Raw genomic sequence first — 16,082 nt, 5'->3', positions numbered from 1 at the left:
TGTTTGTTTCAAGTTTTTGTACCAGTTTAGATCCCACTGTTCATGTGTAGCCTCGAGATGCCATGAGACCGAGCCTGCTTCTCGTCCTACTCGTGATCATCCCACCTGTGACCTCCTGCATAGTGCCTCAGCCCAAACCACATATGGACTACCTTGACAAAGGCTCCAGGACATCAACAGAGAAACTGACAACGGGCTGAATGGACTGTTCAAAGGTTGGGGACTCTCGGGCTGGTTGGGATCTATTCTGAAAACTGTGTTTTTAGTGCTGTTTATTTTAGTTACTGTAGTTGTTAGCATTGTTTTTGGACTAATCAAACGCATGGTCCTCAAGTTAATTTCAAGCTTATCTCCTCCTCCTGAGGTCTACCATTTGGAAGCCCTCAGTGCTCCAATAGATGACCTGGAAGCTTCAGTGGAAAACATTGACCCTCATGGAGAGGAAGAACTGATTTACCAACCATGGTTTGGCAATCATTCTGCACCACAAACACAGTCCTCTTCTTTTTAAACAAAACTAGGGGGAGATGTTGTGGTGTGCTGTAATGTCCCATTTTAGACTTCCAGGTCACTTCCCCAGGTGTGCCTGTACCTCTCTCCCTTTCCCCTTGCCCCCATGCTGAGTGAGTCCTGTCAATCAGGCTCAACATTCTAGCAAGGCGTCATGTGATTGGTCAAGTTCAAAGGATGCCCCTATGCCCAGAGGTCATTGGCCTGTCTGGGTGTCATCTTCCCCTGAGACCCTGACCCTCTCACCTGGTTGGTGGCTCACCTGTACCTCCCCTCCCCCTGTCCCTGAGCTTAAAATGTGATCAGACCATGCGGCCGGGATTCTGTTGGAGCAGTTGCTCGCATTCAGACCTCTGTAACCATGGAATAAACCTCTGGACATTAAACCCTCCAGCAGAATCCTCTCCTTTTTCTCTTCACCATCGCCTGAAGCCATTCCTCCTGAGGTAAACAGGGTTCCTAACAAGCCTGGACTTGTTCAGTGCCCAGCTGCAACCACCAGCAAGCCAAGGTATCTCTGGGGTGATACACCGCAGTTGCTGCCTTTGGCCCAGCAGCAAGGGTTTAGACTGGCCCAGGCACAATATAACTGGTAATATTGGGATTTATATTCCAATAACAGACGGTGCCCTGTCTCACCAAAAGCAAGGCCTGGCCCACCCCTGCCACACACATCTGTTCCAAAATGTCTCCAGACTTCAAATTTTTCCTGTCTTTAACACCCCACCATGTGCCATGGCCTGAACCCGACTGCCTGGGAAAGGGGAAGGCTCAGGAACCTCCTCAGGGCCTTTGTGAGATCATCGTGTGGGGAACATGGCAGAGGAGGTGTTTGGGACAGGGGACAAGAGATTCCAGAGCCTCCTGAAGGCCACTTTGGCCATCAGAGCAAGGAAGGTCCAGGACCCTGCCAGATTCCTCTGGTGGAGGAAACATGATGGGGGAGGAAGTGTTCGGGGATTGTTCTTTGTCGGTGGCTTCCCCTGGGAATCGTTTCTTGTGTGACAATTTGGACTCTGAACCTTGTTGCTGTTTCTGTTGGTTTTGTTCTTTCATTGCTCATTCAGGAAATTTTTCTTCTCTCAGACTTTTGGGATCTTTGTGCCTCCATGGGGAGCGGTAGGGAAAGGGGCAGCAGCCCCTGGTTTTAGTGGCAACACAGAACTGGAGAATCCCATTCCTAAAGCCCCACAAAGCTGAACAAACACCATCTCTGCCAGTTTAACCAAAAAGCTTCATTTTGGACTAAATAAGAAGGAAATGGGTCCAGTGTCCCCTGGCACTGGGAGGAGCCAGGGAAGCCATGGGTGTACTGGGAGCACTGGGAGGGGGAAAGGGGAGCACTGGGTGCCCTGTGCAGCCCCCCTGACTTGTGGCCATCACCCCAGGCAGGATGGGCCACCACGGGAGCCATGGGATGAGGACTCCCATTGTACCCCATTGTCACAGGACGTTCCCATGGATGTCACTGGTGTCCTGCAGTCGCCCATGTGGTCCTGGAAGCTCTGCGTGGGTCACCTGGGGGTCCTTGGTGGGGACAGTAAGAGACACCTGGCTGGATGTGACATGCATGGGTGACATGTCCATGTCCCCACCCATCCCCCATACTCACCCCCTGCCCCCTCATGTCCAGCCCTTCCCCAACCTGCGGGGGAAAAGGGTGTTCTGGGAGGCCCTGTGGGGATAAGGGGGGGTCTGAGGAGTGTCTGGGGAGGGGGTCAGGCAGAGTCATGGCTGGAACTCCCCACTCACCTGTCCTGGGATTTCCTGAGAGCTGCAAGAAAAAGAGGATGGGCTGATCATGGGGTCCCCTGGGCCCCAACCCCACCTGGGACATTTAAATGCCCACTGGAGCCCTGAGCCTCCACCAGACACTGATTTCTACTGGACTCCCAGGCCCCTGCACCCCAAAGCACCCCTGAGCAGCCCCAGAACACCTGAGGCACCCAGGTACTCGAACCCCCTCCCCAGGAACCCTGAACCCCTGAGCACCCCTCAAGCCTCAAGGAACCCCAAAAAAGGAATGCAGGGAAGACCCCAAACTGCTCCAGGATCCCTGAGGAGCTCTTAACATCCCTGCACAACTCTCCAATACCACCCTAAAAGCCCCCAGGAGATCCCAGTCTCACCCCAATATTCCTCAAGGTCCTTCCTGGCACAGCCCAGGAACCTCTGAAAGGCCCCCAAAGCAAAGGTCACTGGGGGCTCAGCTTCCTCCAGCTCAGGGGCTTTGGGTGATGCCCCAATGGCCCCCCCAGTGTGTGGGGCTTTCCCCCGATTCTTGTAGGACCTTGTGCCACCCCTATTGTCACTCACCCCGGTGGTACCACCAGTGACAGCCCCCGATGACAGCCAGGAGCAGGAGCAGGAACAGGAGGGTGCTGCCGACATTCACAGCCACTGCTGGGGACAGAGGGGACACATTTGGGTCATCCTGAACTGCAGGAGTCCTGACCACCCGGATGACCCCATGTGACCCCACCTGTGACCCAGGGTGACCCACGTGTCACCTCCAGGGCCAGCTCAGGGCTGAGTGCCCGGAACATGCGGTGCCCGTCCTGTCCCAGCTGGTTGGTGGCCACGCACTGGTAGGTGCCTGAATGTCCCACATCAATGTCCGTGAGCTCCAGGAGGGGACCCTGTGCCACCTCCTGCCCATTGTGCAGCCAGGTGAAGGTGACAGGGGCTGAGCCCACCTGCACTGAGCAGCGCAGGGTCACGTTGTCACCTGCATGCACCTGGTGTGCCAGGGGGCCGGGGGTGATGGTGGCATTGGCCACGGGCACTGTGAGGACAGAGACGGCGCTGTCACCGGGCCAGGTGGGATGGGGGTGCTGTGAGTGGGGTCAGCCCCAGCCTGAGGATCCCACTTTCCCAGGATGGTGACATTCAGGGGGTCACTCTCGGCCCCTGTTACTGTTTACTGACTGTTAACACTGTCCCCGTTACTGATCCGGCACCGGTACTGGCCGCTGTCATTGTCCCCAATGTGGCGCACCTCCAGGTGGGGGCCCGTTCCTGGCAGTGCCCCTGAGCCCTCCTGGTGCCAGGAGAAGGACAGAGGACCTGTCCTCGTGGCCACCGTGCAGCTCACCACCAGGCCGTCCCCGAGTGCCACCTGTCCTCCAGGGGGCTGCGCTGACAGGGACACCCCCGAGGGCGGGACACCTGCAGGAGCTGGGGGACAGCTGTGGACAGTGAGGGACCTGGGTGGTCGGGGAGGGGCAGGAGGATACCAGTTAGGGAGAGGGGGGACAGAGATGGGGGGGGATTTGAAAAAGGGGGATGGGGGGTTCTGGGAAGGGAATCCTGAAGAGCGATGGGGGTGACACCAGGGAGGGTTTGGGGACACGGGGAGACCATGGTCGGACCTGGGGAATGTGTGGGGACCTCAGAGGGGGGTGGAGGGATGCAGGGAGGGGTCAGTGGATCCAGTGAGGGATGAGAGGACACAAGCCAAGAATGGAGGGACCTGAGGAGGGACCCAGGTCAGCAATGGCAGGACATGGAAAAGGTGCCAGGAAAGGATGGGGGTACCCATGTGGGGTCCGGGGAGGGACCAGAGAAAGGAACAGGGAAGCCAGGGAGAGATACGGGAAACTTAGGTGCCACAGGTCATGTGTCAGGAAGGACTGGGAGTCCCCAGGCAGGGTTGGACGAGCCGTGGAGGCTGTGGGGGGCCCCCGTGCCCATCCCCGCACTCACTGCGCACGGTGATATAGAGCCGGGCGCTGCTCCTCCGCATGGCCCCACCCTCGGATCGCACCTCACAGCTGTAATTGCCTGAGTGCGAGACCCGCACGGCGGGCACCAGCAGCTGCGGGGACCCCTGTGGGTCCCCACCACCTGCTCATTCTGGTAGAACACGTGCAGGAAGGGGGCTCGGGGCCGCAGGGGGCTGGGGGTGCTGAGGCAGCTGAGGGTCAGGGGGGACCCCTCGGTGAGCTTGGGGGGACCCTCCAGCACTGGGACCGAGAAGAGCTCTGGGAAGGAGAGGGGAGGGGGATTTGTGAGCCTGAATCCCTGGGGAGGGGCTGTGGGGGTGTCAGGGTGGGGGCTGTGGAGTGCTCACCATGCAATGTCACTGTCACCGGCACTGACTGCCATGACTTCTCTGATGTCCCGAATTTCACCCGGCCCTTGCAGCTGTTGCTGCCACTGTGGTTCAGTTGCAGAGGGGGCAGGGACAGCTCGGTGCCATCAAGGAGCCTCCCCAGTTCCTTTCCCTCTCGGTAGAAGGATGCTGAGGTGACCGTTCTGTTCCACGAGATCCGGCAGCGCAGTGTCACCGTGCCCCCCTCCAGCAGCGCCTGCCCCGCACCTGCAGCACCAGCCAGGCTGGGGGACAGAGGGGACCTGTCACGCCTGATGGCACCAGGACCCCCGCATTGTGTCACACCCAGCACACCAGGGGTCTGCAGTTACCACACGGTTTCCCCCACTGTGGGATTCTCTGGGATGTCCCCAGAGCAGGGGACAGGCTCTGGTCACACAGAGGTGTTCCATGGAGCAGAGCCCACCCAGAGCCATTGGAGTCCAATTGGGTGCCAGCCTGGGGACACCCAAACCCCCTTACATTGTAAGACTATCACGAGGGGGCTGCGCCTGGTGCCGGGTCTGTCACACCAGTAGGTGCCACTCTCGGTGACAGTGAAGCGTTCCTGTCTCTCCTGCCACAAGCGCTGCCCGTCCTTATACCTGGCGGCAGCACTGGCGGTCCCCATGCCCTGGCAGGTCAGTGTCACCTGGTCCCACAGGACCGGTGGTATCCAGGGGGGCTCCACCAGGATCTGGGTGGTCTGGGCACCTGTGGGTGACAGGGGACACCAGCCTGCCTGGGCCACCAGGTAGCTGGGGACAGCGGGGTGGGGCCATGGCATCCCCTGAGGACTCACCAGCGAGGCCGAGGGTGTGGGCTGGAAGGGAGAAGAGACACAGCTGGGTGAGGGTGACACTCCCGGGACAGCAGCACGGGGTCATGGAGTGTGGGGCTGTTCCCAAAAGGTCTCACTGGGGGCAATGGTGTGGCACAGATGTCTTGAAGACAGGGACACAGCAGCCAACCCTTGCTCAGGCATGGAGACCTGTGCTGGGACAGGTCACCCCTGCCAGCCCCACAGCCACATCCCCATGGCCCTGTGCCCATGGTCCATTTCTGAGGGCACCTGTCCCCATGGCCCATCAACATGGTGTTTGTCCCCTTGTCCCTGTCCCTGCATTCCTGTGTTCCTGTCCTGGTCCCCACAGCTGCCCCAGCCCCAAGGTTCCTTCTGCCACATCCTTGTCCCCACATCTTCATCTCCCTGTCCCCACATTCCTGTCTCCTGTTTCTGTCCCCAAAGCTACCCCACAACTCTGGTCACACTGGGCTCCATGCCCGGCTGGCTTTGGGGACCTCAGGGGACCCCACAGCCCCCTCTGCCCCCTCCCCTCCCCATCCCCGGGATGTCAGGCCCTTGCCCGGGGCACTCACCCCACAGGAGCAGCGCCACCTTTCCGGCCATCCCGGTGTCCCCAGCCATGTGCACTGGCTGTCACTCACTGCCAGGGGTGGCTGTCCCCTGGGTGGTGGCTCTATGGCCAAAGGGGAAGGAAGCGAGGTCAGGTCTCACCCTCATGCGTAGGTGGCACCTGGTGGGATTAGGGTTGCCACAAGCTGGGCACAGGCTGTGGGCAGGGTGGGGACAGGATGGGGACAAGGCTGGGTGGGACACAGTGGGACATGGGGTTCTCAGGAGTGGGGTCTCAGGGGGTTTGTGGATGTGGGGATGGGTGTCCAGGGGAATGGGGGGTCCCTGGGAATGGGGGTGCTGAGGAGGTGGAGTCACTGGGAATGGGGGTCCCCACACCTGAGGGGTCACAGGGATGGGAGTGCCAGAGGAACATGAGTTCCGGGGATTTGGGGTGATGGGATGGGGATGCTGGGGGAATGGGGGATGCTGTGGGAATGGGGGTCCTGTGAAAATCAAGGTCCTGTGGGAAGGGAATTTTAGGGATGGGATGAACAGCAGAGGGTTTCTTGGGAATGAGGTGTCCTGGGCCATGAAGATCCTGGGGAATGTGAGTACTGGGATATGGGTTCCAGAGAGGGGGAGACATAAGAAATGGGGTACTCATGATTTGATTTTCAGGGGAATGGAGGTGCCAGGGACGGGCAGTGGCTGGGTGGGCCTATGGGTCTCAGCTCTTTCCCTGGGAGCCTCAGATTTTGGGTGATTCAGAGCCCAGCACAGCCCCCACAAGGCGTCGGCAGCCTGCGGGTCACCCAAAACAGATTCTGAGGGGTTCTGGGTCTGTGAAGCTCCTGGAGCAGAGGTGAGAATTCTGTGTGGGGACAAAGGCCTGCCAGTGGTTTGCCCAGCCCTGCAAGAAGCACAAACTCCAAAGGCAGCCCAAGAAGCGGCTCTGGGAGGGCCTTTGATGATTTTTAGAGCAGGGCTGGCTGGAAACCACCCCCTGGGAGGGGCAGCTGTGAGGGAACCAGCCTGGAAATGTGGCAATTGATCATTTGTTCCTCTTTGTAAGGGACAGAGAGAACCACAAAACTACTGCACAATCCACAACATTCTGCTCAACATCCTGACCTGGACCCTCCTTCTTGAACAAAACCTGCAGCCTTCTGGAACCTCATGGAAAGAATGTTTGGGTTTGGGATGTGTCTGCCAGATAAGAGGATGAAGTGTGGAAACACCAAGCAGGGGCCATGCCAACAGCTGTGTTGGACCTCTGTGGAGTGACCCTGTGTGGATTCAAGGTTTCCCCAAAGCTGCTCCATCCCTGGCCTCCTCACCTGAGTGAAAGGCTGAGGGTTGGCAGGAATTGTGGTGTAAATCCACCAGAGGTGCTGCTGTGGACCTGAGAGCTGCCTGGGGTCAGGTGCTGCCTTCCTTCCATTCGGGATCATGGAGAGCGGTCGCTGGTGTTGCACAGGGCGTGTGCCTGACCCTGGGACACTGCTACGCTGCCAGTGGGCACTGGGATCCAACCTGCTGCCTTGGCGGCTTCTGCCCGCTGCCCGTGGTGGTGCCGGGACCGATTGGTGCCCGTGAGTTTGCAAAAGGAGCGATTTCCCCTCCTGCCTCCCGTCCGAGGCTGCCATGGCCCCTGAGGGGATGGAGCTGGACCGGGGCGCCCCCTGCTGGCCGGGAGTGCTCCCTGCAGCGCCCCCTGCTGGCCGCGGTTATAACTGCCGCAAAAACCAACAGTGCTGAGCGGGAGGGAAAGTTCTGGGTTTGTGTTGTTTGTTCTGTTGTGGTTTATAAATTTCCCAGTAAAAAGCTGTTATTCATTCTCCAACACTTTGGTATCCCCATAATCTTGGAAATTAAAAGAAATTTAGATATGGGTCTTCTTTCCATTCCAGGTACATTCTCACTTTCCTTGGCAGATATTTCTCATTTAAATGAGTTGCCAACTCCTGGGTTCCAGCTTGGATGTGACAGACACCCCAAGAAGGGACAGGATCAGGGACTTGGCTACCTCATGCTCTGCCTTTTAAGCCAGTTGGGCCACCAAGGGCCCTCTCCTCAGATGGCACTTCTGGTCACCTGGCCACTCCGGAGCTGGCTTTTATAGAGCATCACACTGTCCCCAGAGTGCCACAGCTGACAGACTGTTGGAAAGATGTAGCCCTGTCTCACCAAATGCAAGGCCTGACCCACCCCTGCAACACATAGGTGTTCAAAAATGTCTTCAGACATGAAACTTTTCCTGTCTCTGACCCCCCACCATGTACCATGGCCTGAACCCGACTGCCCTGGCAAAAGGGGAGGCTCTGGAACCCCCACAGGGCCTTTGTGACATCCTCGTGTGGGGAACATGGCAGAGGAGGGGTTTGGGACAAGGGAAAAGAGAATCCAGAGCCTCCTGAAGGCTGCTGTGGCCATCAGAGCAAGGAAGGTCCAGAGCCCTGCCAGGTTCCTCTGGTGGAGGAAACGTGCTTGGGGGAGTGTTTGGGGCTTGTCCCTTTTTGGGTGCTTTCCCTGGAAGTCTTTCCTTGTGTGACCATTTGGAGTCTGAATCTTGTTGATGTTGCTGTTGGTTTTATTCTCTATCGTTGCTATTTCAGGAAATTAATCTTTCAGCCCTTTGGGATCCTTGTGCCCCCACAGGGAGGCAGAGGGGCAGTTTTTAGTGGCAGCACACACACGAGTGGGTGCCCATGGATGGGGACCCCCAGTGCCCCCCAGTTCCCCCCAGTGTCACAGCACATTCCCGTAGATGTCACCAGGTTCCCGCGGTCGCCCCTAGTGTCCCTGCAGCTCTGCGTAGGTCACCTGGGGATCCTGGAGGGTGGTGGCATGGGGGGACACTGCGAGAGACACGGGCTGTGGGATCTGGGTGGGGTGACACTCGTGGGTGACGTGTCCCTCTGCGTGTGTCCCCCCTGTACTCACCCCCTGCCCTCTTGGTGACCATGACGTGGGTGTACAGCACCTCCCCCTCCTCTGGGGGGGCCAGGGGATCCGGGGAGGTCCTGAGGGAATATAGGGGATGTGGGGGAGGGGATGGGAGGTCTTGGGGGTTTGGGTAAAAGGGGAGAGTGTGGTTTGAGCCCCCCACTCACCTTTCCTGGTTCTTCCTGGTGGCTGCAATGGAAGCAGGGGAGGAGTGACTATGGGGTCCCAGGACCCTGACCCCTCTCAGGATTCCTGGATCCCTTCAAGACCTCCCAGTATCCCTGAAGCCCCCCAGAATCCATGAGCCTCCCCAGTGTCCCCAAACAACTCACACTCAAGAACCCAAATCCCAGGAGGGACAGAGACTACCCCCAAAAACTCCCAGGGCCTTAGAAAGAATCCCCAACATCCCTGCAGGACCATCCAGCACCTCCCCAAACCCTGCAAGACCTCTAGCCAAAGTCACAATTGTGGTGCTGTGGGTATTTCCCTATGGTTTCTCCAATTCTGTGGGCCTCTACAGCTCCCTGGAACCCCCATGCCCCCATTGTCACCCACCCACACAGTGCCACCGGTGCCTGGTCACAATGACACCCACGAGCAGGAGCAGGAAGAAAAGGGCCCCACCGACCCCTGTGGCCACTGCAAGAAACAGAGGGGGACACATCAGGGTCACCCATCACCCCATTGGTCCTGCACTGCCTGGTGACCTCACTTGTGTCACCCCACCTGTGACCCAGGATGAGCCAGGTGTCACCTCCAGGGCCAGCTCGGGGCTGTGTGCCCGGAACACGCGTTGCCCGTCCTGTCCCAGCTGGTTGGTGGCCACGCACTGGTAGGTGCCCGAATGTCCCACATCGATGTCCCTGAGCTCCAGGAGGGGACCCTGGGCCACATGCTGCCCATTGTGCAGCCAGGTGAAGGTGACAGGGGCTGAGCCCACCTGCACCGAGCAGCGCAGGGTCATGTTGTCACCTGAACACACCTGGTGTGCCAGGGGACCGGGGGTGATGGTGGCATTGGCCACGGGCACTGCGGGGATAGAGACAGGGCTGGCACCTGGCGAGGTGGGATGGGGGTGCTGTGGGTGGGGTCATCCCCAGCCCGAGGGTCCTGCTCACCCAGGATGGTGACATTCAGGGGGTCACTCTCGGCCACGCTGTTCCCATCACTGACCCGGCACCGGTACTGGCCGCTGTCATTGTCCCCAACGTGGCGCAGCTCCAGGTGGGGGCCAGTGCCCACCAGTGTTCCCGAGCCCTCCCGGTGCCAGTAGAAGGACAGGGGACCTGTCCCTATGGCCGCCTCACAGCTCAGCACCAGGCTCTCCCCGAGTGCCACCTGTCCCCCAGGGGGCTGCACTGACAGGGACACCCCCGAGGGCGGGACCCCTGCGGGAGAGTGGGACACCAGGGGACAGTGAGGGACCCGGGGGTGTGTCAAGGAGGGGCAGGGGAATTCCAGTGAGGGAGAGGGGTGCAGAGATTGGGGGAGGGGGGCTTAGAAAGGAACCCCGAGGGATGATAAGGGGGTCAGGGAGGGGACACCTGGAGAGGGAGGTGGGCAACACCAGGAAGGGTACGGGGACCATGGGAGGGGATGGTGAGACTTGAGCAATGTGCAGAGACCTCAGAGAGGGGTGGAGGGACCCAGGGATGGGGGAGGGGACTCAACGAAGGATGGAGGGAAACACAAGCCAGGAATGGGGGGAGCTTAGTAGCAACCCGGGGCAGGGATGCCAGGACACAGAAAATGCACCAGGGAAGGATGGGTGTACCCGTGTACGGACTGGGGGTCCCGAGGAGAGACCCGAGAAAGGATGGGGGGGGCAGGGAGGGATATGGAAAAGGTTGGGTGCCCCAGAGCAGGCGTCAGGGAGGGCTGGGAGATGCCAGGCAGTGTGGGGGACCCAAGGCATCTGTGGGGGCTCCCCATGCCCATTCCTGCACTCACTGCACACCGTGACAAGGAGCCGGTTGCTGCTCTTCTGCACTGACCCTTCCTGGGAGTGCACCTCACAGCCATAATTCCCCGAGTGGGAGACCCTCACAGCGGGCACCAGCAGCTGCGGGGACTCCTGTGGGCCCCCCACCACCTGCCCATCCCAGTAGAACACGTGCAGGAGGGGGGCTCGGGGCCGCAGGGGGCTGGGGGTGCTGAGGCAGCTGAGATTCAGGGGGGACCCCTCAGTGAGCTCGCGGGGACCCTCCAGCACTGGGACCGAGAAGAGCTCTGGGAAGGAGAGGAGAGGTGAGGACTGTGAATCTGAGTGCACTGGGAAGTGGCTTTGGGGATGTCAAGATATTGGAGTTCCAGCCGTGTGGGTGCTCACCTTGCACTGTCACTGTCACTGCTGCTGACCGTGACTGCCAGAACCCCACCATGCCCTCACATCTGTAGCGGCCGCTGTGGTGCAGCTGCAGAGGTGAAAGGGACAGCTTGGTCCCCTTGAGGGACCCCCTGATTTCCTTCTCATCCCAGTAAAATCGCACCCTGGTGAGATGGTTGTCCTGCCGGCACCGGCAGCGCAGTGTCAAGGTGTCCCCCTCCAGCAGTGCCCGCGCTGGCACCTGCAGCACTAGTGGGTCTGTGGGACAGGAATGTCACATGTCACTGATGAGACTGGTCTGAGGTGGGTGCCCATAGCACCGGGGACATGTGGGTGCCCTGGGGTGTTCTGGGGAGCACTGGGATGTCCCTGTGTGCAGGGGACTGGCTCTTGTCACACGAGGGGTGTGAGGCCACCTAGGGAATGGAGACCACCCTTAACGCTCTGGGGCCCCCATGATCATTAAAGGTCTCCCCTCACCATCTAAGACTGTCACGGGGGGGCTGCGCCCAGTGCCGGGTCTGTCACATGTGTAGGTGCCACTCTCGGTGACACTGAGGCGGTCCTGTCCCTCCTGCCACCAACGCTGACTGTCCTTGTACCAGGTGGTGGCACCGGCAGTCCCCAAGCCCTGGCAGGTCAGTGTCACCCGGTCCCACAGCACCGCTGGCCTCCAGGGGGGCTCCACCAGGAGCTGGGTGGTCTGGGTACCTGTGGGTGACAAGGGACACCAGCCTGCCAGGGCCAGTGTGGGGCTGGGCACAGCGAGGTGGGGACATGGCATCCCCTGAGGACTCACCAGCAAGGCCGAGGGTCTGGGCTGGAAGGGAGAAGGGACAGGGCTGAGTGGGGGTGTCACCATGGGGACAGAGGCACATGGGGTACAGGGTGTGGTGGCTGTCCCCAAACTGTCCCCGTGGGGACAGATGCTCTTGTGGGAAAGTGTTTGGGTGGTCCCCAAAAGTCTGGACAGGCAGGGGGACACGTCTGTGTCACAGCCACCCGTGCACCACATCCATGTGGCACAGACACCCTGGGAACAGGGACGCCGAGGCCACCCCGGGCTGAGGCAGAACATGGGGACACTGATAACACCCCGGGCATGAGGACACCATGGACACAGCCCATGCTGGCCCAGGTCACCCCCACGTGCTCATGATCCCATCCCCGTGATCCCATCCCCATGGCCACATCCTCACCGTTCTTGTCCCGGCATCCCAGTTCCCTTGTCCCTATCCCTGGAGCTGCCTGAGCCCAAAGGTGCCAGTCCCCACATTCCTGTCCCCACATCCCCATCCCCAAATTCCTGCCCTGTCTTCCTGTCCCCAAAGCCACTCTACATCCCCAGTCACACCCAGTTCCACTGTGGGTAACATTGACTGGCTCTTCTGGCATTGGGGACCTCAGGGGACCCCACAGCCCCCCTGTGCCCCCTCCCCATCCCCAGGGTGTCAGGCCTGTGCCCAGGGCACTCACCCCACAGGAGCAGCGCCACCTTCCCAGCCATCCCAGTGTCCCCAGCCATGTGCACTGGCTGTCACTCGCTGCTGTGGCCACCGCTCCCCTGGGTGGCGGCTTTTCGGATGAAGGGGAAGGAAGCGAGGTCACATCTCGACCTCGTGCGTAGGTGGCCCTTGGTGGGGGCAGGGTGGGGACAGGCTGGGGACAGGCGGGGGACATGGGTGGGTGGGACAAAATGTGTCATGGGGTTCCCAGGAGCTGGGAATTTGGTGGTTTTGGGGAGGCAGGAATGGGGTCACTGGTAAATGGGGTCTTGAGGAGGGGGGATATCCAGCAATGGGGGTGCCATTGGAATGAGCGTCTCCATACCTGGGGGGACTCAGGGATGGGAGTCCCGGGGGAATGTGGGCTCCAAGGATTTGAGTTCATGGGATGGGAGAATGGTGGGTCCTAGGAAGATTTCAGGGGATGGAATGAACGGTAAGGGGTTCCTTGGGAATGTGGTGCTGGGCCATGGAGATCCTACGGAATGTCAGTGTTGGGATGGGGGCTGCAAAGAGAGTGGGACATAAGGAATGGAGGTCCCATGTTTCCATTCCTGGGGGAATGGGGGTGCCAGGGATAGGCAGTGGCTGGGTGAGCCCATGGGTTGCAGCTCCTTCCCTGGGTGCTTCATATTTTGGGGTGACCCAGAGCCAGCACCAGCCCCACATGGTGCCGGTGTCCAGGGTGTCACCCCAGAAGGATTCTGAGCTGCTCTGGGTCTGTGTCCCCCATCCTCCAGTGATTTTTCCCTCTCTTTATTCCATTTCCATTATTTTACCCCTCAATTTCACAAGTCCCCAGTTCATGCCTTGAGGATCCTCTGTAGCTCCTGAGCAGGGTATGTGTTGGGGGAAGCCCAGGGTGGGGGAAGCCCAGTGTGGGGGAAGCCCAGGGTGGGGGAAGCAAGGGTGAGGGGTCTGCAGGGAGGGCTGGGGAGGCTGTGGGGGGTGGGGGAGTGCAGCTTTTACCCCCCAACACTTTCACTTTCTGTCTCCTGCAGAAGAAGGAAAAGGCCATTTGACACCTTTCTCACATGGTGGGGAAGGGTTCTGTCCTTAGGGGGCACATCCAGGGGGCTCCTGTCTTGGGGGTATCCTGTCCCAGGGGGGACACATGCTGGGGAAGAGGGTCCTGTCCTGGAGCTTGGCAGCTTTGGGGGGGTCCAGACTTCTCCATTCTTGCTCGTCCCCTGCTGGATCTGAGCCAGCAAGAGCAGCTGGGGAATGGAACCCTGAGGAGGAAGGAGGCCCCAAACTCCTGCTCCTTGAAGCCAGTGGCCATCCAAGGGTGGGGCCTAGCCATGGCCCAGCCCCCCTGCACAGGGATGGCCATTGCCCAGCTCTGCTCTGCCCAGCCCCAGGTGGCAGCCAGCACCTGAGGGTCCCCCTGCCCCCTTGGTTTTGATTCTGGCAGCTTTAGAGCTGCTGCAGAGGTGAGAATTCTGTGGGTGGAAAAAGGCCTGCCTGTGGTTTGCTCAGCCCTGCAAGAAGCACCAACGCCAAAGAGAGCCCAAGCAGTGTCTCTGTGAGGGCCTTTGATGGTTTTCAGAGCAGGGCTGTCTGGAAATGCCCCTGCAGGGGCAGCTGTGGGGGAACCAGTCTGGAAATGCAGCAATTGATCATTTTGTGCCTTTGCCCAAGGGACTGAGAGAGTCCCATAACTACTGCAAAGGCAACAACAATTGGGCTCCCTTTGGGTTTTTGTGCTGCTTTAAGGTCTGAGGAGGCAGGGCCTTTTCCACCCACAGAATTCTCACCTCTGCAGCAGCTCTAAAGCTGCCAGAATCAAAGCCAAGGGGGCAATGGGGACCCTCAGGTGCTGGCTGCCCCCTGGGGCTGGCCAGAGCAGGGCTGGGCAATGGCCATCCCTGTGCAGTGGGGCTGGGCCATGGCTGGGCCCCACCCTTGCATTGACAGGGGTCCCCAGGATGTGCCACCCCTGGGACAGGCACCCGGCCAGGAATGTGCAGGGACATTTCTGGAACTGCCACCACCTGGGACAGGACCCTCCCATGCCAGGATGTGTAATCCCCTGGGACAGGACCCTCCCATGCCAGGATGTGTAACCCCCTAGGACAGGATTCCCTCAGGACAGGACCCTCCTGGATGTGCCCCCCAGGACAGAAACTCCCCCTTTTCCCATCTGACTTTTCGCACAAATGGCCTCTTCCTTCTTGTCCAGGAAAAAGAAAGTGTGGAGAGGGCACAGCCCAATACCTCCATCCCCAAAATCTCCCCCTCCCTCCCTGAAGCCACTGCTCCGCATTTTCCCTCTCCCCTGGGTGCCCCCAACCCCTTCGTTACTCAGGTGCTCCCCGGGATTGCTGAGCCAGGAACCGGGGGTGAGGGGACATGGCACAAACGTGAAGAAAAAAAGGAAAAAATAGAAATAAAGAGAGGAAAATTCAAAGGCAGGGGAGGGCGCAGAAGCAGAGGTACCCAAGGCCCCCATGTGATGCCTGCTCAGAAAAGGAGTACCCCAGGAGGGGCAGTGCTGGGCCCTCGGTCACCCCAAAATCTGAGGGATTCAGGGAAGGAGCTGAGACACCTGTGCCCATCCAGAAACTGCTCATCCCTGGCAGCCCCCATTGTCCTGGAAACCAACCATGGGCGCCCCATTCCTTAAGTCCCACCGTGCCAGGGACCCCCATCCCAGTACTGACATTCCCCAGGATCTCCATGGCCCAGCACCCCATTTCCAAGGAACCATCTCCATTTCATTCCATTCCCCAAAATCCTCTTTCCTCCAGGACCTTGATTCTCCCAGGATCCCCATTCCCACGGGAGTCCCATTCCTCCAGTGACCCCATCCCATGGCCCCAAACCCCTGGAGCCCACGTTCCCCTGGGACTCCCATCCCTGAGTCCCCCCAGCCCTGGGAACCCCCATTCCCTTGGCCCCCCCATCCCCAGTGATTCCCCCTCCTCAGGACCTCCATTCTCCAGGACACCCATCCCCACGTCCTCAAACCCACCAAGCCCCCCACTCCTGGGAACCCATATCGCACCTTGCCCCACCCAGCCTTGTCCCCATCCTGTCCCCAGCTTGGGGCCACCCTGCCCCCACCAAGGGCTACCTACGCGTGAGGTCGAGACCTGACCTCACTTCCTCTTCCCCTTCATCCGAAGAGCCGCCAGCCAGGGGAGCGGTGGCCACAGCAGCGAGTGACAGCCAGTGCACATGGCTGGGGACACCGGGATGGCCGGGAAGGTGGCGCTGCTCCTGTGGAGTGAGTGCCCCAGGCATGGGCCTGACACCCTGGGGATGGGGAGGGGAGGGGGCACAGGGGAGCTGTGGGGGTCTCCTGACGTCCCCAATGCCAGCAGGGCACAGAGCCCA

The 16,082-nt window shown here is 59.9% G+C and overlaps 1 protein-coding gene across 1 annotated transcript; it reads right to left on the bottom strand.

The window, feature by feature from the left end:
• Nucleotides 1-2,133: 2,133 nt before the first annotated feature.
• Nucleotides 2,134-15,743, bottom strand: LOC131092994 (Fc receptor-like protein 5). The gene is made up of 22 exons (XM_058039997.1): nucleotides 15,718-15,743; nucleotides 12,734-12,813; nucleotides 12,038-12,058; nucleotides 11,719-11,949; nucleotides 11,242-11,496; nucleotides 10,863-11,141; nucleotides 10,031-10,300; nucleotides 9,639-9,941; nucleotides 9,468-9,551; nucleotides 9,077-9,098; nucleotides 8,907-8,986; nucleotides 5,406-5,426; nucleotides 5,087-5,317; nucleotides 4,583-4,831; nucleotides 4,378-4,493; nucleotides 4,216-4,327; nucleotides 3,460-3,678; nucleotides 3,174-3,295; nucleotides 3,014-3,095; nucleotides 2,827-2,913; nucleotides 2,263-2,284; nucleotides 2,134-2,155 (listed from the first exon to the last, which is right to left on the bottom strand). Exons 1-22 carry the CDS (start codon nucleotides 15,741-15,743, stop codon nucleotides 2,134-2,136), a joined length of 2,934 nt encoding a protein of 977 aa, XP_057895980.1.
• Nucleotides 15,744-16,082: the final 339 nt, after the last annotated feature.

The sequence above is a fragment of the Melospiza georgiana genome, chromosome 23 (genome assembly GCF_028018845.1).
Source record: "Melospiza georgiana isolate bMelGeo1 chromosome 23, bMelGeo1.pri, whole genome shotgun sequence".
Lineage (NCBI taxonomy): Eukaryota > Metazoa > Chordata > Aves > Passeriformes > Passerellidae > Melospiza > Melospiza georgiana.
Note: the sequence above shows the minus strand (reverse complement) of the source record. Positions and strands in the feature narration are given on the sequence as shown.

What these genes read in the sequence shown, in the direction of transcription:
- LOC131092994 (XM_058039997.1), bottom strand. Translation starts at nt 15,743, where the DNA reads ATGGGTTCCCAGGAGTGGGGGGCTTG. An exon ending in ACACTGGGATGGCTGGGAAG is followed by an intron (nt 12,059 to 12,733) that starts GTGGCGCTGCTC and finishes TCTCCCTTCCAG; the next exon opens with CCCAGACCCTCGGCCTTGCT. An exon ending in CCTCGTGATAGTCTTACAAT is followed by an intron (nt 4,832 to 5,086) that starts GTAAGGGGGTTT and finishes CTGGTGCTGCAG; the next exon opens with GTGCGGGGCAGGCGCTGCTG.